Below are 24,519 nucleotides of genomic sequence, written 5' to 3'. Positions count from 1 at the left end.
CATGTTCAGGGCCAAGGCAGGGCTGCGCTTGGGGCTTCTTCACAGGGGTCTCAGGCTCAAGGTCATAGGGCTTTGTCTCGGCTCTTGATTCCCTAACTGTGGCCACAGACTTCGGAGACTAGGTCATGGCCAGGTCATCCCTCAGGGCAGGGGACAAAGGGGACAGGGTCCTTTCGCACAGAGGACACGCCATTTCCAGGGGTGGAGGTGGAGAAGCAGCTCCCGGATGCTCTTCCCACGGGGCCCAGGGCGTGGGGCACTCTCTCTCAGGACGGCTTGCTCAGAAAATCGGGAGAAGTGACGGCTGAACACATGCATTCGCCCAGCAGGAGTCGGGGGCGGGGACAGGCGGTCGGGCTCTCCCCCAGGACAATGGCAGGGCGGGAGCCGATGACCGCTCCACGGAGCCCTCTCTCCAAAGTGACCTCCAGTTCGTGAGCCGCAGATTTGGGACAACTGGCCCAGACCCACCACCACGCTGGGGGAGCCGAGCACGGCATTTTCTTGGCCCTCATCCAGGCCCAGCAGCGCCTCGCTGGCCCCTGGGACGCGCCAGGCCTTGGCCTCTGCAGACACAGCTTCAGAGGGCTGCCTCACCCTGGGGCCCTCGGGAAACTGCTTCCATTCTAGGGAAAGATTCCCGAGCGTTTTTCCTAGGAAAGCCCAGAGCATCTGGGAAAGCCAGCTGGCAGCCTCTGTGGAGCTGGCTTCTGGAAGATGCCATCTGGATTTCAGCCTGGAACTGCAGACTTTCGTTCCCAAGGGCAAGAAGATTTCTTTCGGGGTCAGTTCCTCCCCGGGGATGCGATGGTGGGAGGGGCCAAGGCGCTCCCTGAAAGCGACCTGAAGTCCTGACGTCATGTCACTGGCTGCTGTGGGGTCATTCGCATCTGATCCTCTAGGGCTGACGTGGACCTTGACCTGGGGGCAGGCGGCTGGGCGGGGATTGGGATGAGGGGGCTGGGGGGCTTCCCTGCACCGAGTTAACTTGAATGCCCTATTGTACCAGTTTGGGCTCTTTGCGGAAAGTGCAGGAACAGCCGTGTTGGAGCTGCAATAGCACAGTGGGCAGGGGGCACAGCAGCCAGGGTCTCTCATAGCCGGCAGAGGGGATTCCTGTGGAGTCACAGCCGCTCCTTTGCCGCCTCCCACCCCACCCCACTCCTCCGCGTGAGAGAGGGACCCGACCTCACTCAGCCCTGCCCGTCCAGGCCTTTCTCTCCGCTCATGAACTTGGGCTGCACTGGTGGGCTCCACAGTAGGGCCGGACTGGCCCTGGGAGGCACAGGCGGCCAGGGTTGCCCGTGACCTGACCTCATGGTCAAGGTGAAGAGTCAGGGAGCCGGCAGCAACCGGCCCCTTTCCCGGCAGGTGAGGAATCCCACTGACATTCTGACCTTCCACATCTGTCTCTTATTTCTTTTAATTTTTTTTTTTTTTGTCTTTTTAGGACTGCATCTGCAGCGCATGGACACTGCAGCTGCCGGCCTACGCCACAACGACAGCAACGCAAGTTCTGAGCCACATCTGTGACCTATACCACAGCTCATGGCAGTGCTAGGTCCTTAACCCACTGAGTGAGGCCAGGGATCGAGCCTGCGTCCTCATGGCTGCTAGTCGGGTTCGTTACCGCTGAGCCACAACGGGAACTCCTGCATCTGTCTCTTAATTGATTCTGAACTCAGGAGGTAAAGAATAACCTAGCGTTGCCCCCTGAACTCTAACTCTCCCTGGGGAGGGAGCCCTGCCCCTGGGACCTCCCCCTCCCCTCCCCCACCGGGGGGCAGAGACGGCAGGACCCTCACCTCTGTCTCCAGGAGGCCGCTGTAGGCCGGGTTGGCTGTGCTTCTTCTCTTCCGCTCTTGGCGCTTGCTCTGGATTTCTGAAAAGGCACAGATGCCGCGGTTACTTGAAGCTTCCTGCTCCAGGGAACCGTGGATGCTTCCTTGGCAAACCCTGGGCACCACCAGCCCCTCCGGTCCGGCAGGCTCTCTGCCCAGCATCCTCGCCCCAGGAGGCTCTGGGCGGGTTGGAGCCCCAGAATCACTCGCTCCGAGGAGGGACAGACCTGCTGGCCTCGGGCTGAAGTATGGGATGCAGGCGCCTGCTCTCAGCACAGCCCGTGTGCCCATCACCCCGGCTGGGGATGTCTCTTGGGACTGCTGGGACAGTAGGTGCCCGCGGGTCAGCTGCTGGCCTGGCTGAGCTGCAGAGCTTCAGGGCTCCTGCAAAGGGCAGGTGCAAGCCTGGGTGGGGCAGCCCGGCTCCAACCCGAGGCTTTCCAGCGGGGCCTGGTGCAGTGGTTTCTCTCCCTCTCCTTCTTTCTCTCTTCTTCTTTCTTCCTTTTGCTTTGACTGCCAGGTGGGCTCTGTTTCTCTGTGTACAGCTGTTTTTTTTTCCAGCCCCACTCACGGCATAAAGTAGTTTCTGAGCCAGGGATCAACCCTGCACCACAGCAGTGACCTGAGCCACAGCAGGGACAATGCCAGATCCTTTTTTATTTTTTTTTCCTTTAATATGAAAGTTCCTGGGCTAGGGGTGGAATCTGAGCTGCAGTCACTGGCCTATATAGCACAGCCACAGCAACGCCAGGTCCGAGCCAAATCTGTGACCTACAGCACAGCTGTGGCAACGATGGATCCTTAGCCCGCTGACTGAGGCCAGAGATGGAACCCACATCCCCAGGGACACCACGTTGTGTTCTTAACCCGTTGAGCCCCAACAGGAACCCCTGTGTGCAGCTGTTTTGACACTGCTAGCCTCTTGGACCTGATCTACCGCCTTTTAAACAGTCTCAATATCACTCCTGTGTTTCCTGGAAACACCTCGGACCCTCTGCGGAGAAAGAATCAAATAAAGAAACATCCAGGAGGCGGAGAGTTTTCCAAATGAGGGGGACGTATAAACACCGTAACTGCCACACGTCTCCAAGCAGCGTGCTTTGACCTCAGGCACCCCAGCAACCCTGCCACGTGGGCAGACGCGGTTTTTCGAGGAGACAGGTTCGGCGCGGGGAGGGAGCTCGCCCAAGGTCACCCAGCTCCAAGCAGTACCGCCAGGACGTGAACACAGGGCTTCGGCCACGGACCCGTCCCCGCACCCAGGCTGCCTCCGTGGAGCCAAGGAGACAGCATGAAGAGTTCTCAAGGCCGCCGAGCGCGGCCGGGTTCCGCACACCCGAGTTCAAGCAGGGCATCCACACGTGCAGCCTCGCCGGCAGAAGGAAGGGCCACGGGCAGGGGCTGCTCAGACAGGGCTTCCCTACCAGGGCCCAGTCAGTGGAACCCCAGGGGTCTGGTCCCTGTCCCTGCCCCTCTCCGCCCACATCTATGCCCCAGGGGCCGCCCAAGGGCACGTCAGACCCGGGGAATGCAAGGGAGGTGGCTGTGGAAGGCCAGGCATGCTACTCAGCACGGGAAGGCCCCAGCGGGCCCTGGGGCCTCGCCAGGTCCCTTCCCTGGGCTTCGGGAACTCACCTGCTGTGCCAGAGAGAACCCCACCTGAGATTAAAGACCGTGAGTGCCTCTGCACGGTGGGGGTCAATTCATTCCCTTCCTTTCCTGGATTTTTTTTTTTTTTTCTAGGACCACACCCGCGGCATATGGAGGTTCCCAGGCTAGGGGCGGAACTGGAGCTGCACCTGCCGGCCTACACCACAGCCACAGCAACGCGAGATCCGAGCTGCATTTGTAACCTACGCTGCAATGTGCGGCAATGCTGGATCCTTAACCCACGGAGTGAGGCCAGGGATAGAACCCGCATCCTCATGGATACTACGTCTGGTTCTTAACTCACTGAGCCGCAATGGGAACTCTGCCTTTCCTCGATTTTAACCAGGAAAAGGAAGTTTGGTTTTCCTCCCCGAATCCAGATTCACTTGGGGGAGAGGGGCGTGTCTTCACCTTTAAAATGCCTTTAGCAGCGAGGTCAGAAGCATGGCAAGCACTCTGGGTTGGGAGCCAGGAGACCTGGATTCCAGCCTGGGCCTGACCCTGGCTGGCTGTGTGACCTTGGGCAAGTGAACCAACTTCTCCGGCCTCAGCTTCCCCACGAGTGCAACAAGAAGGTTGGTCTCCACGCTTTGCAGGCCCTTAGGTTCTATGACGATGCACAGAGCTGATCTGTAATTGCGGTAAAATCAAACAGCACCTGGACTGCCACGCTGACCGACCGGTGTGCTCCAAGTTCCAAGCCCACAGGCCAGCTCAACAGCGGGGGAGGTGATGCTGGGCTTAACTGGGTGCCGGGCTCTCCTCTGGGTTCTTTACAACAACCCCAGGAGAAGGGGTGGTTACCGGCCCATTTTACAGATGGAGAAACTGAGGCCGAGGAGCTGAGTGACTCGCCCAGGCGTCGAGCCGTAGCAATGGCAGAGCAGGGCCCTTGGCTCTTGCCACTTCACTGCGTGGCCTCCCCTCCGGGGGCAGCGAACACACCCGGTCGGTCCCTCCACTGAGACAGGCAGATTTTGTGCAGAGTCACAGGCCGGGAGAGCAGGCGCGATCCGTGGTCTGTGTGATGACGGCCTGGCGCCAACCACGCAGAAGGTGGGCCAGGCTCAGGCAGTGCCATCTGACTGGGAGTCCGAGCCCCACTGCTTCTGTCAGGCGCCAGCTCTGCACCCACCCCCACCCCACCCTGCGGGCAGCGCCAGCCCAGTGCCCTGGTCCTTACCTTCCAAGTGCTCCGTCGTAACCAGGCCCAGCGCTACCATGAAGGCAATTTTCTAAGAGAAGGAAACAGAGAAGGATTAATGCAGCTTTTCTATTTGGAGTTTTCTTAGTTTCTGTCTGATGTCCTCTCTCTGTCCCAGGACCCCCCCCTACCCGGGAGCCCCCATGACTTTAGCCATCCTGTCTCCTTAGCGCCTTGCGGCTGGGAGAGTGTCTCAGGCTTCCCTGTTGGTTTCTGTTTGTTTGTTTTCTTTTTGGCTGCACCCATGGCATATGGAAATTCCCAGGCTAGGGGTCCAATCTGAGCCACGACTACGACCTGAGCCACAGCAGTCAGGTTCTTAACCCACTGTGCCCCAGCGGGAACTCCAGACTTCCCTCGTTTTTGATGACTTGGCTGTTTTGATGGGTGTGGACCACGAAGTTTGTAGGATGCCCCTCGACAGGGATTTGCATGATGTTTTTCTCAGGATTAGACTGGGGTCCTGGGTGTTTTGGGAAACCACAGAGGTCAAGTGAACTTCCCATCCCGGGACGGCAAGGGCCGTCAGTGTGACTGGTCACTGAGATGCCGGCCGTGATCACCCGGCTCAGGTGTGCTTGTCAGGTTTCTGCGCTGCAGTGTCACTCTTTACCATCTGGCCACACTGTCCTTTTGGGAGAAGGTCACCATGCACTGCTGTCACTTAAGGAATTAAGGGTAATGGTCCACGGGTGTTTTTTGGGCCACGGACAAAAAACGGAGTTCCCACTGGGGTGCAGCAGGTCAGGGATCCGGTGTTGTCTCTGGGGTGGCGTAGGTCTTAGCAGCAGCTTGGATTCGCTCCCTAGTCTGGGAACTTGCATATGTCATGGGTGCAGCCATAAAAAAGGAAACTGCATGTAGTAAAATTTACCAATATTTTATTTTGCAGGGTTCAGGTTTCTGCATCTTAGCTGGAGACTGGGTTTAGAAAGCAAGTTGCTTTTGTTTGATTTTAATACCTACAGTTTCTTTTTTTTTTCTTTTTTTTTTTTTTTTTTTTTGGTCGAGCCCATAGGATGTAAGGGTTTCCCAGGCCAGGGACTGAACCCACACCACAGCAGTGACAATGCTGGATCCTTAAGAGCTAGGTCACCAGGGAACTCTCAATTTGTGAGTTTTGTCTTTTTAGGGCTGCACCCGCAATGGAAGTTTCCGGGTTAGGGGTTGAATCGGAGCTGCAGCTGCTGGCCTACACCACAGCCCCAGCAACACAGGATCCAAGCCACATCCGCAACTTACCCTACAGCTCATGGCAACGCCAGATCCTTAGCCCACTGAGCAGGGCCAGAAATTGAACCCGATCCTCAGTGAGCCACAACGGGAGCTCTGGGGTTGAGTTTCTACTAGTTTTTCATGAATGGTTCATGGGAATGACAGCTCCCGAGATCTTGGCAGATTTAAAACTTTGAGTCTGTAGCTTTTCAATGTGAAGGACAGCTTGGCTGGATGTAAGGTCCCAACCTCTTTCCTCAAACTTGTAGAAGTCAGTGTCTGCAGTGAACGCTGCCGTGAGAAGTCAGAAGCCGGCCAAGTTCTTCTCCCTCTAAAGCGACTGTGATGGTTTTCGCCTGGATGCCTACAGGATCCTTTTGTTTCTGGTAAGAGTCAGTAACTTCAGGGAGTTCCCGTTGTGGCTCAGTGGTTATCGAATCCGACTAGGAACCATGAGGTTTTGGGTTTGATCCCTGGCCTTGCTCCGTGGGTTAAGGATCCTGCGTTGCCGTGAGCTGTGGTGTAGGCCACAGACGCGGCTCAGATCCTACGTTGCTGTGGCTGTGGCGTAGGCCAGCGGCTACAGCTCTGATAAGACCTCTAGCCTGGGATCCCCCATATGCCACAGGTGCGGCCCTAGAAAAGAAAAAAAGACACACACACACACACACACACACACAAGCGTCAGTAACTTTAGGAGTTCCCCAGGGGCTCAGCTGGTTAACAATCGGGCATTGTCACTGCTGCGGGGCAGGTTTAATCCCTGGCCCGGGAACTTCCATATGCGGCAGGTGAGGCTGGAAAAACCCAGTCAGAGACGTGACCGGGTTGGGCCCCAGTGTTTATCATTTCCCCAGGTCAACTTGCCGCCTGCTTCCTTTCCGTGAGGACGTTAAAGCTTCTATTTCAGCAAACTTTACTCATATTTCTGTAATTGTGAAGCATCATCGTGCCATGAAAAGTGGAGCCCATAAAATTTGATCCTGTGGGCTGCGTGTCGCGATAGGAAGACTCCTTGTGCTGTCACACGCCCATCACCACAGCGATGTTGCCTAGAAGCTTAAACCACACATTGCGGCCCATCTCTGGGAGCCGTCCTCCCAGGGAGAGAGCATTGGTTTAGATCCCCGGCAACGCCCTGACCAGCCCGCCCGCCAAGGGCAGCAGCAGGAAGAAAGGGCCCCACCGCCTCGAGCGGCTGGTGGGAACCAGGTGGCCTCTGACTTCACTCTCTTCCCTTTTAGTAAAAAGAAGCCTGAATTCTAACTCAGGCGAGATGGGCCTTTGGGACGCAAGTCCAGTGTCTTCTTGATCTGCCGGCTTTCTGAACAAAGGCACTGTTCCCTCACCTAACTACTCATCTCTCTATCTAACTGGCCCGTCGTGCCATGAGCAGTACAAGCTGGGACGCGGTCACATGCCCACATCAGCCCAAGACGAATGAAAGGGCTGAGTTGGCCACAGAGCTGCTCAAACAGAGATTCTGGGGGCCAGCCAGCTTCGGCCAACGGATGCCAGTGCAGTTTCTATGTCACATCGAGCATCCTGCGGCTGAATGGACAGTGGCAAGGCCTCCAGGATGCCCCGGGACTGGTGTCCTCTCACCGGTCCCATTTGGGACGGCTGGGCTGAGCCAATCCTAGTGGCATCTGCGTGGCTGCCTTCTGGTCCCCACTCAGCCAGCCGTTCCCTTCAGGCCACGCCCATGTGCCGAAACAGAAGCAAACGGCCGACCCCATGCCAGCCGCGTTACAGGGATTCGCCTGTTGTATCTACTGGATCTCTCTGCTCTGCTCCATCAGCCTGGTTTTCTTCTTAAAGCCTCCAATTAGCCATCTGTTGTATCTTCTTTGCTTGTCTTCTGTAGGCGCCACTTCCTAATGTTTAAAAATTCATTCCTTCTTTTTTGCATTGTAACCTTTTCTCACTTCTGGCTCCAAGGTCTCTTACTGTGTCTTCCGATGTGTCTATGGGGCCCTGTGCTCCTCCGGTTACACGTCTATTTACACGATGGCCTGATTATTTCTTCTGAAAATCTTCAGCTCCCATTACACCCTCGCCAGCACTTCGGCCACTGAGCCATCACTCCCCTCGGTCCTTGTGTTTCAGCACTGCAGTTTCCTCCTTGGTGGTGATTATTTTATCGATTTCTTTTAATTCACAGAAAAGATATGGGGGGGGTTTATGTGTGGCAAGTATTCTTTAAGATAAAAATCACTTCTCTTTCTCGGAGTGTCCCTCAGAGGGGCTTTGTACTGACTTCCTTCTTCAAATATGGTGCCTCTGTGGTGTTCCGTTTCACCATGTGTCCTTGGCCCCCAACAAGGTCAAGGAGGGTCTGCGGCACCTTCTCTGGTCCTGGATGCCTCATGGGTTGCAGTTGCAACCATCTTCAGGAGGCAAGCTTCTGCCTGTGTTTTCTGAGAGTTGCCAACACCAGACTCTCCCGCTTCCTGCATGTTCTCTTTGCTCGTGTGGTCCCAGTTCGCACCTGACCCAGCCCTGCCTCCCCCAAGGGCAGCTCAGGGACACTGCCTGGAACATGGACATGTGATCCTCAGACAGTGTCTGTGGCTGACGGCGTCCGCAGCCTGCAGCTCCTTGGCCCTGGGCGAGGCCTCCCTCCACCTGCTCCACGCTGCTGCTTCCCACACGCATGCGGATAATTGCTGACTTCTCTGCATCTCTCTGTGGAGCCATATTCCAAAGCACTAATTAGCTCTGTTCATCCAGTCTGGTAAGGTTTTAAAAATCTCAACCAATCACCCGGTTTCTCCTTATTGGATTTTCACATAATTTTTGTACCCATCTGACGAACATTTTATTTTTACGATTTTTTTTATTTCGTTAGCCCTTACTTATTTCAAGTGGATGTTATTCCTTTATTTTTAACTTCTTTGAGTATCCTAAACACACTTATGTCAGAGTCGTTGCTATGAGTATGCCACAAAATTAGCTTCATCTTGCATAAATTCACATTCCGAATGTTGATTCTATTCTATTTTATTTTATTTTTTTCCTTTTTTAGGACCACACCCATGGCATCTGGAGGTTCCCAGGCTAGGGTCCAATCAGAGCTACAGTTGCCGGCCTACACCACAGCCACAGCAACGCCAGATCTGAGCCCCATCTGAGACCTACACCACAGCTCTCATGGCAACACCAGATCCTTAACCCACTGAGGGAGGCTTGGGATTGAACCTGCGTCCTCAGGGATGCCAGTCAGGTTTGTTTCTGCTGAGCCACGACAGGAACTCCCCAAATGTTGATTTTATTGATTGTCCTTCTTAGCATCAGACGGCGTCATGTGTTTAGAACTCTGTCTGCAGACTCATTTTCGCACCACTTTCTTTTCCTCAGTTTTATGTGTCTTTTTCTCTTCCTACTGCTTACCTTCCCTTTAGAGCAAGTCTGCAATCACCCGGGCCTCGCCCAGCCCGTGGGGCCCCAGGCACAGGCGGCTCCCAGACTAGCGGAGAAGCCCAGCTCTGCGCCTCTCTTGCTGGAAGGACTTTTGGGACCCACTGCCCCTCAGGAGCTGCCCTCCCTCCTGGTCACCCTGACCCGATTCTGAACCTGGGGTCCCAGCCCGGGCATCCATCCTGCCCCTGCCTCTACCTCGGGGACACAGTGACACACAGATGCCTCTTTTTTGTGGGGGGGGCAAACCCGGGGCACATGGAAGTTCCTGGGCTAGGCATGGAATCGGAGCTGCAGCTGCCGGCCTACCCCACGGCACAGCAACACCGGATCTAAGCCTCACCATGATCCTCAGCCTTTGGCAAATGCTGGATGGTTAACCCACAGAGCGAGGCCGGCGATTGAACCTGCATCCTCACAGATACGGTGTCAGGTTCTTAACCTGCCGAGCCACAGTGGGAACTCCTGCCTTTTACCTGTTGTTGCTTTTGCAGCACAGATGTATAGTCCAAGTGAGAATTCAAAGCCATCCCGATGGGGGTGCATTGCAAGAAGAGGGGGTGACTAATTCAAAACTGAGGAAATCCTGGAGTTCCCACTGTGGCTCAGCAGAAACGAATCCAACTAGGAACCATGAGGTTTCGGGTTAGATCCCTGGCCTTGCTCAGTGGGTTAAGGATCCAGCGTTGCCGTGAGCTGTGGTGTAGGTGGCAGACAAGGCTCGGATCCCAAGTGGCTGTGGCTGTGGTGCAGGCTGGCAGCTACAGCTCTGATTAGACCCCTAGCCTGGGAACCTCCATATGTTGCAGGTGCGGCCTGACAAAAAGACAAAATAAAATAAAATAACATAAAAATGCTCATCAGGAAAAATATATAAATAAGCATGTGAGGTGACGGATGTGTTAACTACAATTTTTGTGGCGATATACACAGATATCAAATCCCCTTAAACGTACACATTGTTCTATGCCATTCTATTTCAATAAAGTTGGGGAAAATTATTTTAAAAAGAAGGGTGGGAGCTCTCTTGTGCTCAGCAGTCAAGGATCTGGCATTGTCACTGCAATGGCTCGGGTTGCTGCTGTGGTGCAGGTTTGATCCCTGGCCTGGGAACTTCTGCCTGCTTCAGGCGTGGCCAAAAAAATAAAAAAATAAGGAGGAAGATGACCTGGTTATTTCTGGATTATATTTTTAAAAATTTTTATTTTTTTTTTTTTTTTTTTTTTTAAGGGCCTCACCTGTGGCCTACGGAGGTTCCCAGGCTAGGGGTCAAATTGGAGCTATAGCTGCCAGCCTACCCCACAGGCACAGCAACGCCAGATCCGAGCAATGTCTGTGACCTACACCACAGCTCACAGCAACATCAGATCCTTACCCACTGAGCAAGGGCAGGGATCGAACCCGCAACCTCATGGTTCCTAGTCGGATTCGTTAACCACTGAGCCACGACGGGAACTCCTCATGAATTTGTTTTTTTGTTGTTGTTTTTTTGTTTTTGTCTTTTTTAGGGCCGGACCTGCGGCATATGGAGGTTTCCAGGCTAGGGGTCTAATCAGAGCTATGGCCTCTGGCCTATGCCAGGGCCACAGAAATGTGGGATCCGAGCCACGTCTGTGACCTACACCACAGCTCACAGCAATGCCGGATCCTTAACCCACAGAGCGAGGCCAGGGATCGAACCTGCGTCTTCATGGATACTCGTCAGGTTTGTTCCTGCTGTGCCAAGATGGGAACTCATATTTCTACATTTTAGAGAGGTCCTTCTAGCTGCAGGGTCAACACACAGGAAAGAACCACCCCAAAGGGGGGAGGGCAGGGCCGGAAGGGGCGGTGGCAGCAGGGGTGGCACGGAGGGAAGGAGCGTCCGTCTGCTCGGGTCCTGCCCAGGGAGGCGGCCGGGGCGCGGGTGTGTCCGGAGCTCTGCGCTGGCTGCCCCTCCCAGGGGCTCACGCTAACCCAAGGGTGGCCAGGATAACGAGTCACACCGAGACGGCCAGGCTCTGTCGTGAAGAAGCCAGGGGGCCTTGCGACAGGAAGGAGCCGGGGCCCGGGTTCTGCCTGGGCTAGGTGCCCACTGCTGGCCTCGGAGCTGCCTCCTCGTCTGTGATGTGAACATGGTAATTCCCGCCCGGCGCTTGGCAGCTGCTGGGAGGACGCGGAGAGGGGAGAGGGAGCGTGAGCGAGGGAGGCTCCATCGGCAGAGAAGGGGGTTGCGGCCCCGCGTCCCTTCGATGCCTTGGGTGGACTCCGTCACTTCATGTGACGTCCCCACTCCTCTCACAGGGGGCCGGGGCTTGGAAGGTGCCGTGCGGAGGGTGCGTGAGAGCCCTGGGACCCAGCCAGCCACTGCTCTGCAAGCCACTGCACAGAGCCTTACAAACACCAGTCAGTGTCTCTTTACCCCCAGTCCATGCTAAGACCAAGGCCCCTGCGCTCCCCCAGGGCTTGTCTGGTGACGTTTCTGGGCAGCTGCTGCTCTGGCTTCAGGGGATCTTTTTTCTTTTTTCTTTTCAGGGCCACACCTGTGGCACACCCAAGCTAGGGGTTGAATTGGAGCTGCCGCTGCCGGCCTGCACCACAGCCACAGCCACACTGGACCCGAGCTGCATCTGCGATCTACGCTGCAGCTTGTGGCAACACCAGATCCTTAACCCACTGGGCAAGGCCAGGGATCAAACCCGCATCCTCACAGAGACCAAGTCAGGTCCTTAACCTGCTGAGCTGCAACGGGAACTCCTTTTCTTTTCTTCCTTTTTTTTTTTTTTTAAAGGAAGGATCTTGACTTAGATCCTCCACCAACAGGTTCAAAGGGCGCCAGGAAGCCATGTCTGTGGAGCACGCCTGCTCCCAGCCCTCTTCAAAGACAACGTTAATAAGGATTTTTATATCAGGATGTGTTGTAATTGCAAGTTCTATTTAAGTCATTACACGTATTTACACTCATTATGTAGTTAGCTGTAATTATCCTAATTGTATAAATGCACAATAATTGACTAAGATAGACTTTGTAAGAACAAAAAGAATCCACCCAGAAAACCTTCCTGAATGTTGAGAATGCAGCAAACCCCATGGGAGGCCCGGGGTGGGGGTGGGGGGACACTTGTGGGAGCTCGAGCTGCGAGCTGGGCCCTGGCCTGATCCCGTATACAGCAGGTACTCAAACATTGCAGCCGAATGGAACTGACGGTCTTTCCTGAGACAAAACTGAGGCTGAGGTCACAGAGGAGACTGGTTTCAGCCTCGGGAGGGGTCCAGTCTCCGAACCCCCAGTGGGCTTTCTGGACGTGCCAGAGGACGACCACCACGCCACCCTCCTGCTCAGAGATATTCCATGGCTCCCCACTACCCAAGGAATAAGGTTCTGGAGTTTCCGTCATGGCTCAGTGGGTTAAAAATCTGACGCAGGAGTTCCCTTTGTGGCTCAGTGGTTAACGAACCCAACTAGGAGGCATGAGGATGAGGGTTCAATCCCTGGCCCTGCTCAGTGGGTTAAGGATCCGGCGTTGCTGTGAGCTGTGGTGTAGGTTGCAGAAGTGGCTCAAATCTGGCGTTGCTGTGGCTGTGGTGCAGGCCGGCGGCCGTAGCTCCGATTCAACCCCTAGCTTGGGAACTCCACATGCCGTGGGTGTGGCCCTAAAAAGACAAAAGACAAAATAAATAGAGTGACTCTGACACAGTGTCCATGGGTTCAATCCCTGGCCCTGCTCAGTGGGTTAAGGATCCAGTGTTGCCAAAAGCTGCAGTGTAGGTCGCAGATGCAGCTCAGATCTGGCGTTGCTGTGGCTGTAGCGTAGGCCGGCAGCTGCAGCTCCGGTTGGACCCCTGGCCTGGGCACTTCTATATGCTGCAGGTGTGGCCGTAAAAAAAAAAAATTAAAGAATAACGTTCCACTGTGGCATTCTGCTTCCGGTCTTCCAGGATACCCTCCAGTCGTCTATCTTTAATGCCATGCCCAGAAATTCTCCGGCACACACGCTTCCCATGGTCTGGACGGACCAGCTGACTTTCCTGGGCATGCTGTGCCCTCTCCCAGGCACTGCCCTCTGGCTGACTCGCCACCCTCCTGCCTCTTGCCCGTCTACTGGAGCCCCACCTGCTGCCCCAACCCCGTGAGGGCCCCTCCCCCGCGAGGCCTTCCACGGTCTTTCCCCGTGGAAACTCGGCTCTCGGCTTCTCCCCACATCGCTCACAGCTCAGAATCTGTAATTCTCTGATGACACCTGACGGCTTCCTAACCCAAGTTCAAGTCTTAGTGGCCGCGCCTGTGTCTGCCAGTAGGAGCGAGCTTCCCCAAGGCCAAGATGAAGGACACCTGCCCGGTCTCCGTGTCCCCACCTCAGCAGAGCCTGTGTGGAGCTGACGAGTGAATGGACGGAGCTGTGGGTGAAGGACTTCTCTGGACGGCAACACTCTCACCAACAGAATCAGAGGCGTTCGGGGAGCGCAGAGGGATCTCTTCTGCCAGCTGGGGGCAGGTGCTCAGGGAAGGCTGCCTGGAGGAGGTTTCTAAAGGGAATCTCGTAAGATAGACCCGTTGCTAGAGAAGAGGGGCGCTGGCAGACAGAGTCACATGGAAAAAGGCCCAGACGGTGGGTTTTGGCCCAGGGCGGCAGAGGATTCAAGCAGGAACCAGAAGTCCAACACAGAGCTGGCTTTTAAGGCGTTCAGCGTCCTGCTGTGCCACCTACAGATGTTTAGTGACCAGTGGGGCAGAGAGAGGAGCCAGACAACTTCAGAGCCACAGGCTGCCAAGAACAGCGCTGTCCCGTGGACGGAGGGTCCTGATGACGCAGAGATGGAGGGGACAGCTGGGCTCGCGGACCCCACTCTTTAGGGCCTCAGCAGACACAGACTCATGAAATGCTCCCAACATCATTGCCAGGAAGGTTCAGCCCAGGCAGCTCACAGATGAGGAAAGGAACGGGCTCGGCCCCCACCCCCACCCCCAGTCACACGGCCAGAAATGGGCAGCGAGCGGGTGTGCAGATCCAGGCAGCCTCTGGGTCTAGGATCGGTGTCAACCACTGCCCCACACGGCCACTCAGGGAGTAAATCCGTGACACAAGGCGGCTGAGACCTCGACTTGCTGGGCGAGTCCCCCCTCCCAACCCTGCCCCCCCAACTCCCACTGCTCCCGGTGGCTGTGCCCCTGCAGAGCCATATCCTAAAGCCGCCCCCAGACCACGCCACCCACCTCGGGGTTCTCCTGGCTTGGGGGCCGGTCTTCCGTCTTCTTTTTGGTGGCCTGAGCTCCCTGAGATGGCTCCTCCGTGGGCGGCCGCGACTCCGCCGTGCTCTCAGGCTGCGTCTGCACTTGAGGCTGAAGGATGATGACCTGGGAGACCGGCGGGGCGGTGAGGGGGCGGAGCTTGAGGGGGCGGGCTTGAGGGGCGGGGCCCGAGAGGACCGAGGAGGCCGCCCCCGCCTCTCCCACCCCTTGGTGGTGCAGGCCTTCCACCGCCAGGACAGTCTGCCCGAGAATCGGAATCGGACCTGGGTCCAATCCTGTGCGACTGTCTCCCAGCCATGTGGCCTTGGGGAGGTCACTTCCCATCTCTGAGCCTCAGCTGCTTCATCAGTTAACACCTTGGCAACATGCACCTCCAGGTGGCAGTGAACGTTCAGGCGGCAAAGACTCAAGATGCATCAAATGCAGGTAAACTGAGCTCAGACCTGCTCCCTCCTGACGCCACGGTATTAAGGGGGCAGAGGGGCTGGGACCCTTCCTGGGTCTGTCTGGCTGCTTCGCCTGATCCCCCCGCCCCGACAGCCACTCTGCCACCTCCTCCAACAACCCAGGCCACTGTGTCTGAGGTGTTCAAACCTGGCTTAGGGATCAGGCAGGTGGGAGCCGATTTGCTGACTCGGAGGGGCCCTGCCAATCCTGGGGGATGGAGAGGGGAGGGAACCTCGACCCTGCTCAGCAGCACACACAGCAGCCCCACTCCAGTGCCCTCCCGGGGTTCAGGAATCACTGGCTGGACGGACTGAAGGGTCTGAAAGCTGAGACACTGAAGCCTGACCTCTGCCACCCGGCCTCTCCGTGGGCTGGGGTCTCCTCCATCCGTGGCTCGACCACTGCATCTATTCTTTTGGACAACGAATGGGGAAAGAATCTAAGCAAAGGAATCCACCAGGAGCAGCCCTGGTCTGGCCTCAGCCAGGAGTAACTTGAATTTGTTTTTCCCTCCTAAAAACGTAGTGACTTGTGAAGAGAAAAAAAAATTTGGGGGTCTTTTTAGGGCTGCATTGTGGCATATGGAGGTTCCATAGGGGTCAAATCGTAGCTACAGCTGCTGGCCTATGTCATAGTCACAGCAACGCTGGATCCTTAACCCACTGAGCGAGGCCAGGGATCAAACCCACGTCCTCATGGTTACTTAGTCGGGTTCTTTTTTTTTTTTTTTAGGCCTGTGCCTGTGGCATATGGAAGTTCCCAGGCTAGGGGTCTAATCAGAGCTGTAGCTGCCGGCCTATACCACAGCCAAGGCAACACAGGATCCAAGCCATGTCTGTGACCTACACTACAGCTCACAGCAACGCCAGATCCTTAACCCACTGAGTGAGGCCAGGGATCAAACCTGCATCCTCATGGATGCTAGTTGGGTTTTTTAACTGCTGAACCACAATGGGAAGTCCAAAAAAATTTTTTAGACCCTTGTAGCAGACTTTTTGTGTGTGTGACTTGCGAATTTGAAGCTCTTAAGCACAAAAAGAAAATGCATCCCATTTTTCTGCTGGCTTGAGGGAAAGTAGTCTGTTCTTCTTATCGGAATTTTGAAGCCCCAGAATTCTCTGGATGGAATAAAAAAAAGCTCCCTTTTTATATTCATGGGAAAAAACCACTAAGATCCCCAGCAGAAAAAAAGGGCAAAAAAAGTTCTCAAATGAAGGAGATAAGACTCTTGAAAAATACAGGGAACCCTTCAAGCCCAACACTAACCAAAACAATTCAATTTTCAAACATCAGCATCTGGGAAGTTCCTGTTATGGCTCAGGGGTATTGAACCCAACTACTAGGCATGAGGACGAGGGTTTGATCCCTGGCCCTGCTCAGTGGGTTACGGATCCAGCGGTGCCGTGAGCTGTGGTGTAGATCAGACATGGCTCAGATCTCGCGTTGCTGTGGCTGTGGTGTAGGCCGGCAGCTTCAGCTGCAATTCAACCCCTCGCTTGGGAACCTCCAAATGCTGTGGGTACAGCCCTAAAGAAGGCAAAAAAAAAAACCCAACCAAAAAAAACAAAAAACAAAAAACAAAAAAACCCAGAACAAAACCAAAACTAACATCTGTTTGCACCGACTAAATGAGCAAAAAGTGTTTTAAAATGCCAACACTGAGTGCCAGTGAGGTTGCAGTGAAACACGTACGCTCATCCAACAAACGTCTGCTACGCTCCCTCTCTGGACCAGGCGCCGTCTGGGGTGGGAGTTTCCTCACTGGAACTTGCCACCTGACTCTGGCTGGTGATGACCCTTTGGAGATTCCCTGGGGATGCCGTCCCGTCTGGAAGTGGGTGGGCCCAAAAGCACCCTCCCAGAAATACACCGCGTGCAGTACCACAGAGCTGCGTGGAAGTGGCTGCCACTCGGGCTGGAAAGTGGAAGGGACACTGGCCATAGGCAAGGGACGGGCAGCCTGGTGGACCCTGAATTGGATACGGAGGAAAAGAAGCCAAAGAGAGGCAACAGCACCTGCTACGCAGCCCCAAGTGCACCACGCAATCGCCGGGGAGCTGGGCGTGGAACCGGAGAGGATCTTGGTTTTAGTTTGAAATCTTGGCAGGAAGTCATGACGATTTCCATGCAGTCACCCAGGGGCCAAAAAGCCCCTGACCGCCTCCCTCCACCCGCAGAGACCAGGCACGGGCCCGCCGTGCCCTCGGCCACACGTTTCATCGGCTAATGAATTGTTCTGAGGAATGAAGTTGCTCAGGCACCGAGGGATCGCACTTTCCCGACTGTGTCCACTCGCTCAGCCACGTGTCCTTTCGCTCCCCGTTCATTCGCTTGTAGCTCCCGAGTCCCACCTCGGTCCTCCCACCTTGACTCGCTCGCTCGGCCCTCCGTCAGGCGCCACTCCTGCCATCCGGGCAGCGGGACCCTCCCCACTGCTCCGCCCGGGCCGATTCCCCGACGGCTCATTCACGCTCTGTTCCTTCCCGCCTCTGTTCCCACTCCAGCCATTCGCTGGGCCGCCTGACGGTTCTGCCAGCTGGTCACGCGCTCCGCCCGGGCCTCCTTCACCCGACCCCTCCCGACGCCTGCCCCCCGGGCGCGTGGGCCCACCTGCCCGCGGGCACGCGCTCACCTGGTTGTCGGCACTGATGAGGAGGGGCTGGACTTTGATGCTGTCGCTGACCGCCGACACGGCGGTGCTGGGGGCGATGGCGGCGGCATGGCTGGGGGCGGTGGAGATGATGGCATAGGCCACCCCGGCGCTGCTCAGCGGCGAGGTGATGGCGGCGGGCTCGGCGAGGGCCTGGGGCTGGCTGCCGGGCGTTGGCACATGGCTCACGGTGTTGTTGGCAGTGGGGAGGGCCGGGCTGGGGTTCTTGATACTGACCACGGTGGCCTTCTGGAAGGTCGGGGGCTGCTTGGGGGGCCGGTCCCGGCCGGGGGTGACGGGGAGGCTGTCTGGAATCAGAGTCTTTGGCCTAACCTGGGGAAGGGAGGCAGCGGCACGGGGTCAGACAGGCACACAGACGAGGTGACATGAGCAGAGCCGGACTGGGGACGAGTCCAGGCACGGCACGGACACGACCCCGCCCAGAGACTCCCACGTGAGAGGTGAGGGCCGGGCAGCGGAGCGCCCATGGACCCACCAAGGCTGCCTGCGTCCCGGGCTGTGCCCTGCCTGGCCAGGGGCGTCTGGTCACCAGCGGCCACAGCGGAAGGGGAGGTCTGGGGTGGTTTCCGTGCCAGTGCCACATGGCCCCCGTTAGGAAGGCGTCTCGCCAGGGCCACCACGGAGCTGGTCTCCACTTGGGTGGCCCTCCCTTCTCCCGCCACAGTGGGCCCGCAGCCAAGCAGACCTGCCCTCTAAGCACAGGCACGACTTCCCCGCCATCAGGGGCGTCGCAGAGGCCGGGCTGAAGGCCTGGCACCTGCCCTGTGGATGGCCGGGCTGGGGGTGGACGGCCCTGTCCCGCCCGCTCTGTCCTTGGCACCTCTGGTCTGTGGAGCCAGGCTCAGAGCCCCACACAAACAGATACTGAGTGTGGAAGGTTCCCTCTGGTCCTGGCCGCAGGCGGGGCGAGAGGCAGCCAGCGAAGACCCCAGCTGTGATCTGCGCTCACGTCCCAGGGGCTCCGTCCTGTGCTCTGGGGGCCGCCCCCGTCATTCGGGGTACGACCACTGGCCCTGGTCCACACGGCTAACAATCCATCGATCGGACTCTCAACGGGGGTCAGCCGGGCCCAGACGGCAGCGCTCAGCTCTGAACATCAGCTCGGCCGGGGGCTCAAGGTTTGGCTCAAACGGGTGGGCCTCTGACCCAGAGAAAACACATCCGGGAGACCCCTGAGCTCAGGACCTTTCACCCCTGCCACCCAGAGCCGTGCACGGCCAGGCCCGGTCCTCCCCGCCCGTGATGCGCGCCCCCTCCTCTGGGCCTGTGGTCGGTTCCCACCGAGGCTGCTGGCTCTGCTCCCATGTGGCTGCTTCCTGTGACGGCAGCAGCCGGCAGCCAAGCAGGTGAGCACTGGGCAGCTTCTGGCCTGAGTGGACCCCCTGGCAGCTCACCAAGCCCGCAGGTCTGGACATTTGCTGGGAGGGGGATGGCAGAAGCCCGGGAGCAGCAGGGGGAGGGGAAGGAGCAGGGCGGGTGCAGAGGCTGGGGGGTGACAGCGACAGTGTGTGTAAGTTGTGTGTGTTGTGTGTGCCATGTGCTGTGTGTGTTGTCTGTGCACGTGTGCTGTATTGCTGTGTATGTGTGTGTTGTGTTGCTGCATGTTGTCTGTGCACATGTGTGGTATTGCCGTGTGTGGTATGTTGCTGTGTATATGTGTGTGTTGTGAGTGCGGTATCTTGTCTGTGCATGTGTGTTGTGCATCGTGTCACTGTGTGTGTTCTGTTGCTGTGTATGCGTGTGTGTTGCGTATGGGTTAGGTTGCACGTGCTGTATGTTGTATTTGTGTTGTGTGCTGCATGCTATGTGAGCACGTGTGTTGTGTGTACTATATGTTGTGCATGTCATGTGTGGGTTGTGTGTGTGTGTGTGCATGTGTGCTGGGTGTGTGTTGTGTGTGTGTCTTGTGTGGGGGGGGACTTGGACTTTTACAACCGAGGGAGGCAGGTGGGAGTGGGAACGAGGGAAACAGCTCTGACCTGATCGGAAGCCTTTCCCTGGCCCCCATCCTGACCCTCCCTTTTGCTCAAAAGCCTTCCATGGCTCCCGGCTGCCATCAAGTCACAGGCAGGCAAAGCTCACTCCACAGCTCAGCATCCAAGGCCTCCGAAAAGCTGCTGCTGCCTCGCCAGCTCTGCGCCTGCTCCCACCGCCCTTCCAGGGCTGCGAAGCCTGCGGTTCTGGCCTCCCCGTGTCGCTTGCCTCCCTTTCTCACCCCTGTGTCCTTGTGTTCCACTTCCAGGACGCTCATTCCCTGGGGTCTGGCTCCCCGGCACTGCCAAGACTTCCCACCCTCTGAGGCCTGCTTCCAGCACCACCTCCTCCAGGAAGCCCTCCCTGACCGCTAGGCAGGCTATGGGCCTCCTCGGAGCTCTCACGGCCCTTCCCTGCAGATCCTTCAGACACAGCCCAACCACCCGAGTTCAAAGCGTCTGACTGCTTGTCTGAACCCCTCCTGGGCTCTGGGCTTCCTGGGGGCAGGACCCTGTCGAATTCGGTCCAGGTGGAGATTCAGCGAGGCTGCCACGAGGACAAGAGGGCCGCGGACAGGCAGCAGCCCTCACCACCTGTGCAGGTGGCATCCCGGGTGGCTTAGCGCAGGTGGCCCACAAAGCCGGGCGCTGGGCGACAAGCAGCAGGCATCTGCTTGAGGCCAGGCACTGCTCCAAAGGCTCTGTGCCCCCTGGTCCGGTCCCCACTGAGGAGACTCGGCTCAGGAAGGTGAAGACGCCAGGTGACTTGTCCAAAGGGGGCAGGCCAGTCAGGACAGGACCCAGGGCACCCAGCCTGCGTCTGGGTCTCCCGAAACGCATCCTCTTGCCCCCGCTTTCTCACGCTTTTCTGGCCGGGACCCAGACTTAAAATCTCCATTACATCGTGACCCAGCCCAGAAACAAACTGCTGATGAAGGATATGCTGATGACGTGTCTTGACCTCCTCTCTTCTAGTCCAGCCTGGTTTACTCCATTAAAAAAAAAACAAAAAACTGGTCATAACCCATTAAATTGATCTTGCAATTCTTCACTCTGTGAAACACCGAGTCTGATCCAAAAATCTCTGCAGGACAGACAGAGGGGGCAGGAGAAGGGAGGGACCCCCACGCGGGTCGCGCCCAGCTCACTGCCCTCCGGAAACCTCAGCCCCAAGGACTGGGCGCAGACAGACAGAAACAAAGCCCGCCCTCAGGCTGCTTACCTGAGGTAGCACTGCCGCTCCTTGCCCAGCCAACCTCTGCAAGGAGCTGACCTGAGGACCCGTGACAGGCACTGCAGTGATGGTTCCCAAAGCCTGCAAGACAGAGGAGGGTGGCACTGGGACCCACATGCCCCCCCCCCAGCTGGCACCCAGGGTGTGCCCTGGGGACCGTGGACGCTGCTCCCTTCTCTTCATTCTGAGTTTTTTTCATCACAAACGTAACACATACCATGCAAGAAATTTTGGAAGCTAGAGGAAGAAAAAGAAGGGCACCCCCAGGAAACAAATGGCACCCCCAGAAAACATTCACCCTTTGTTTGGCCTCAGCTTCCTTCTAAGTACGTTTTCTCCACAGCTGAACACTGAATTCTGTAACCCGTTTTTCTACTTGTACTTAAGGGCACATGTGAGATTGCCCCATGTCACGACCATCTGCATAAAGCACTCTTCCAGTGGCTGTGGGGTCTTTCAGGCAGCAGACACCACGGCGGTTCCTCAGCCAATCCCATCCTCCCAGAAATGTGGGTTTTAGTCCCGTCCTTTTCCAATGAACAAGCAGTGCTGCCATTCACATCTCTGCGGATAAAGCCATTTCCACATCACAAGCATTTCTGCAGGACAGGGTCTGAAAATACGGATCAATGGACAGGAAGTGTTAAAGGCAGGACTGTTGGGGCCCGCGATGCAGGTCTCCACCAGGCTGCTCAGCAGGGCAGAGACCAGGGCTCACCCTGACACACCCTCAAACCTCAGCCTCCGAGTCCAGGCTCTCTCCAGCACGCACAGGCCAGGATGGATATTTAGGGTGGGGGGATGGGAGATGACACCTCCCAGGGACTCCAGGGCCACACAGATACAGAGGATGTGTTATGGCCCCTTTTCTGGGAAGCACCACTACCCACAGCTGATGAAGGGCAGTTCCACACAGCACATTGTACTCCAGGAGTCTGCCTGGTGGGCAGAGGCATCCGTCACTCGGAGCCAGCCAAACCGCCAGTGACCAGTGGCCAGATGCTCTCGTGAACATAGATGCCAAAATTCTTTGCCAAGTGTCCGTGACTCAATCCCAACAATAATAAGAAGGATAATACATTCCAAACAAGCTGAACTTATCCCAGGAAGGCTAGACTAATGTGACATGGGTCAGAAAAAGATGCTAGGGTTATCTCATCAGATGCAGAGAAAGCCCTGAGCCAAATCCAACATCCATCTATTCCTGATAAAAACATGTCAGCAAACTAGGAATAGAAAGTAACGTCCTTAACCTGATAAAAGGCGTCTCTGAAAAACGCACAGCTACCTCACATTTAATGATGGAAGACAACTCCTTTTCTGCTGAGATCAGGAACAAGGCAGGGAGGTTCTCTCTTACGAGTCCTCAGCCCCACTGGACTAGAAGTCCTAGCCAGTGCAATAAGGCAAGAAAAAGAAATGAAAGGCTCCCACAGGAGGAAGAAGAAGTGACACTGTCTCTGCAGATGGCCGTATCGTTGACGTGGAAAATTTACGCTGTTAGAACGAACAAATTAAACAAATAGTTTAACGAGGCTGAAGGGTACAATTTCAATATACAAAAAGCAACTGTATTTCCACGTACTAGCGCCAACATGTAGAAATTTTAAAAATGGTGACCTGCCACCTGCGAGAGCACCAAGAAATAAGGAATTCTTAGGGGTAAATATGACAACAGTCGTATTAGAGTTGTACACTGAGCAATTTCAGAGACTGCTGAGGAAACTGAACCAGCACCTCCCCAGAGACAAGCGGATCATCAACCCACACACCACAGCGGGAACTCCTCAGTATTAGGAGATGTTACTTGCCTGCCCTGATCAATCCATAGCTTCACTACACCCTCCATCAAAATCTACTCCCAAAAGGGCAGAAACGGACAAGGTCCTTTCAAAATGCGTATGGAAAATGCAAAGGACCCAGAATAGCTAAAACCACTTGAAACAAACAAAAGACAAAAAAAAAAAAAAAAAAAAAAAAAAAAAAAAAAAAAAAAAAAAAAACAAACAAAGACAACATCCAACAAACAAAACGAGTGATTTATTCTTCCCAACTTCAAGACCTAGTATAAAGCTATAGCCATCAACACAGCGTGGCATAGACAAATTATACAGATAGGTCAACAGAACCAAATAGAGTCCAAAAAGAGACTCACACGAATGTTGTCCACTGATTTGTCAGCAACGACTGCAAAGTCTATTAATTCAGTGAAGAAAGGACGGTCATTTCACAAATGGTGTTGGAACAGACAGATACCCTATATATTAAAATCAAACAGGAGTTCCTGCTGTGGCTTAGTGGGTTCAGAATCCGATTGCATGAGTTCCTGTGGTGTCTCAGCAGTTAACAAACCCGACTGGTACCCAAGAGGACGAGAATTCGATCCCTGGCCTCGCTCAGTGGGTTAAGGATCCAGTGTGGCCATGAGCTGTGGTGTAGATCGCAGACGCGGCTTGGATCTGGCGTTGCTGTGGCTGTGGTGTAGGCCGGCGGCTGCAGCTCCAGTTCGACCCCTAGCCTGCGAACCTCCATATGCCTCGGGTGTGGCCCTAAAGAGACAAAAAGACAAAAATAAATAAATAAATAAATAAATAGAATCTGACTGCAGCAGCTTGGCTTGCTGTGGAGGTTTGGATTCAATCCCTGGCCTGATGCAGTGGGTTAAAGGATCCAGCATTGCTGTTGCTTTGGCGTAGGTCGCAACTGTGGATCGGATCTGATCCCTGGCGTGGGAACTTCCATATGCTGTGGATGAAGCCATAACATCAAAAAACAAAAAAACAAAACAAGCAAGGAAAACCCCATAACTTCCATCCGTACCTCTCACATGTTTAAAAAAAACACCACTCAGTGGATCAGGGATCTAAATGGAAAAGCTAAAACTGTAAAACTTCTAGAAGAAAACACAGGAGAAAATCTTCAGGGGTGCGGGTTAGGCGCAGGGTCTTAGGCACAAAAGCATAATCCATATGAAAACAAATTAATAACAAAAATTTAAATTAAAATAAATGTGAGGATTTATTCAAAAACGAACAAACTAATAGACAGGACTTCAAAAAATTAAAAACACCTGAAATTGGAAAGACAGAATTAAGAGAATGAAAACGTGAGCCCCAGACTGAGAAAACACACATGTAAATCACTGATCTGATAAAAGACTTGTACCCAGAATATATAAAAGAACCCTCACATCCCAATAATCAGAAAACAAACAACCCAATTAAACAGCGATCTGAACAGATACTTCACTCAAGAAGATGCGCTCATGGCAAATACACAAATGAAAAGATCCTTAACAGCATTCGTTATTAGAGAAATGCAACCAAACCCCAGTAAGATGCCACCACACACCCGTTCACACGGCTCCCCCCGAAAGAGGCCGACCAAGTCCGGAGGCGGTGAGGTGGGCTCGCTCTTCTTGGGAACGGAAAGTGGCCCAAACACGCTGGAATACCTTGGCCGTTCCATAAAATGTTAAACGTACATTTACTGCTACGGACTGAAGGCGGATGTGCCCCCAACACTCGTATGCTGAAACTCAACCCCAATGTCATGGAATTTGGAGAGGGAGCCTTGGGGGGTGATGACGTCATGAGGGTGGGGCCGTCGTGATGGGGTCAGCGCCCCCTCACAA

The 24,519-nt window shown here is 55.3% G+C and overlaps 1 protein-coding gene across 2 annotated transcripts in view; it reads right to left on the bottom strand.

The window, feature by feature from the left end:
- The window catches only part of PHF21B (PHD finger protein 21B), a 96,151-nt gene that overhangs the window by 10,786 nt on the left and 60,846 nt on the right, over window positions 1-24,519 (bottom strand). For both annotated transcript variants that reach the window (XM_021091398.1, XM_021091399.1), the window contains exons 3-7: window positions 20,874-20,966; window positions 17,640-17,990; window positions 14,525-14,665; window positions 4,675-4,726; window positions 1,806-1,882 (exon numbers count right to left, since the gene is read on the bottom strand). In XM_021091398.1, the coding sequence (XP_020947057.1) occupies window positions 1,806-1,882; window positions 4,675-4,726; window positions 14,525-14,665; window positions 17,640-17,990; window positions 20,874-20,966 (714 nt within the window). The remainder of the gene's footprint in view (window positions 1-1,805; window positions 1,883-4,674; window positions 4,727-14,524; window positions 14,666-17,639; window positions 17,991-20,873; window positions 20,967-24,519) is intronic.

Source organism: Sus scrofa, chromosome 5, assembly GCF_000003025.6.
Source record: "Sus scrofa isolate TJ Tabasco breed Duroc chromosome 5, Sscrofa11.1, whole genome shotgun sequence".
NCBI lineage: Eukaryota > Metazoa > Chordata > Mammalia > Artiodactyla > Suidae > Sus > Sus scrofa.
The sequence above is the reverse complement of the archived record's forward strand: the minus strand, read 5'-3'. Positions and strand labels throughout refer to the sequence as shown.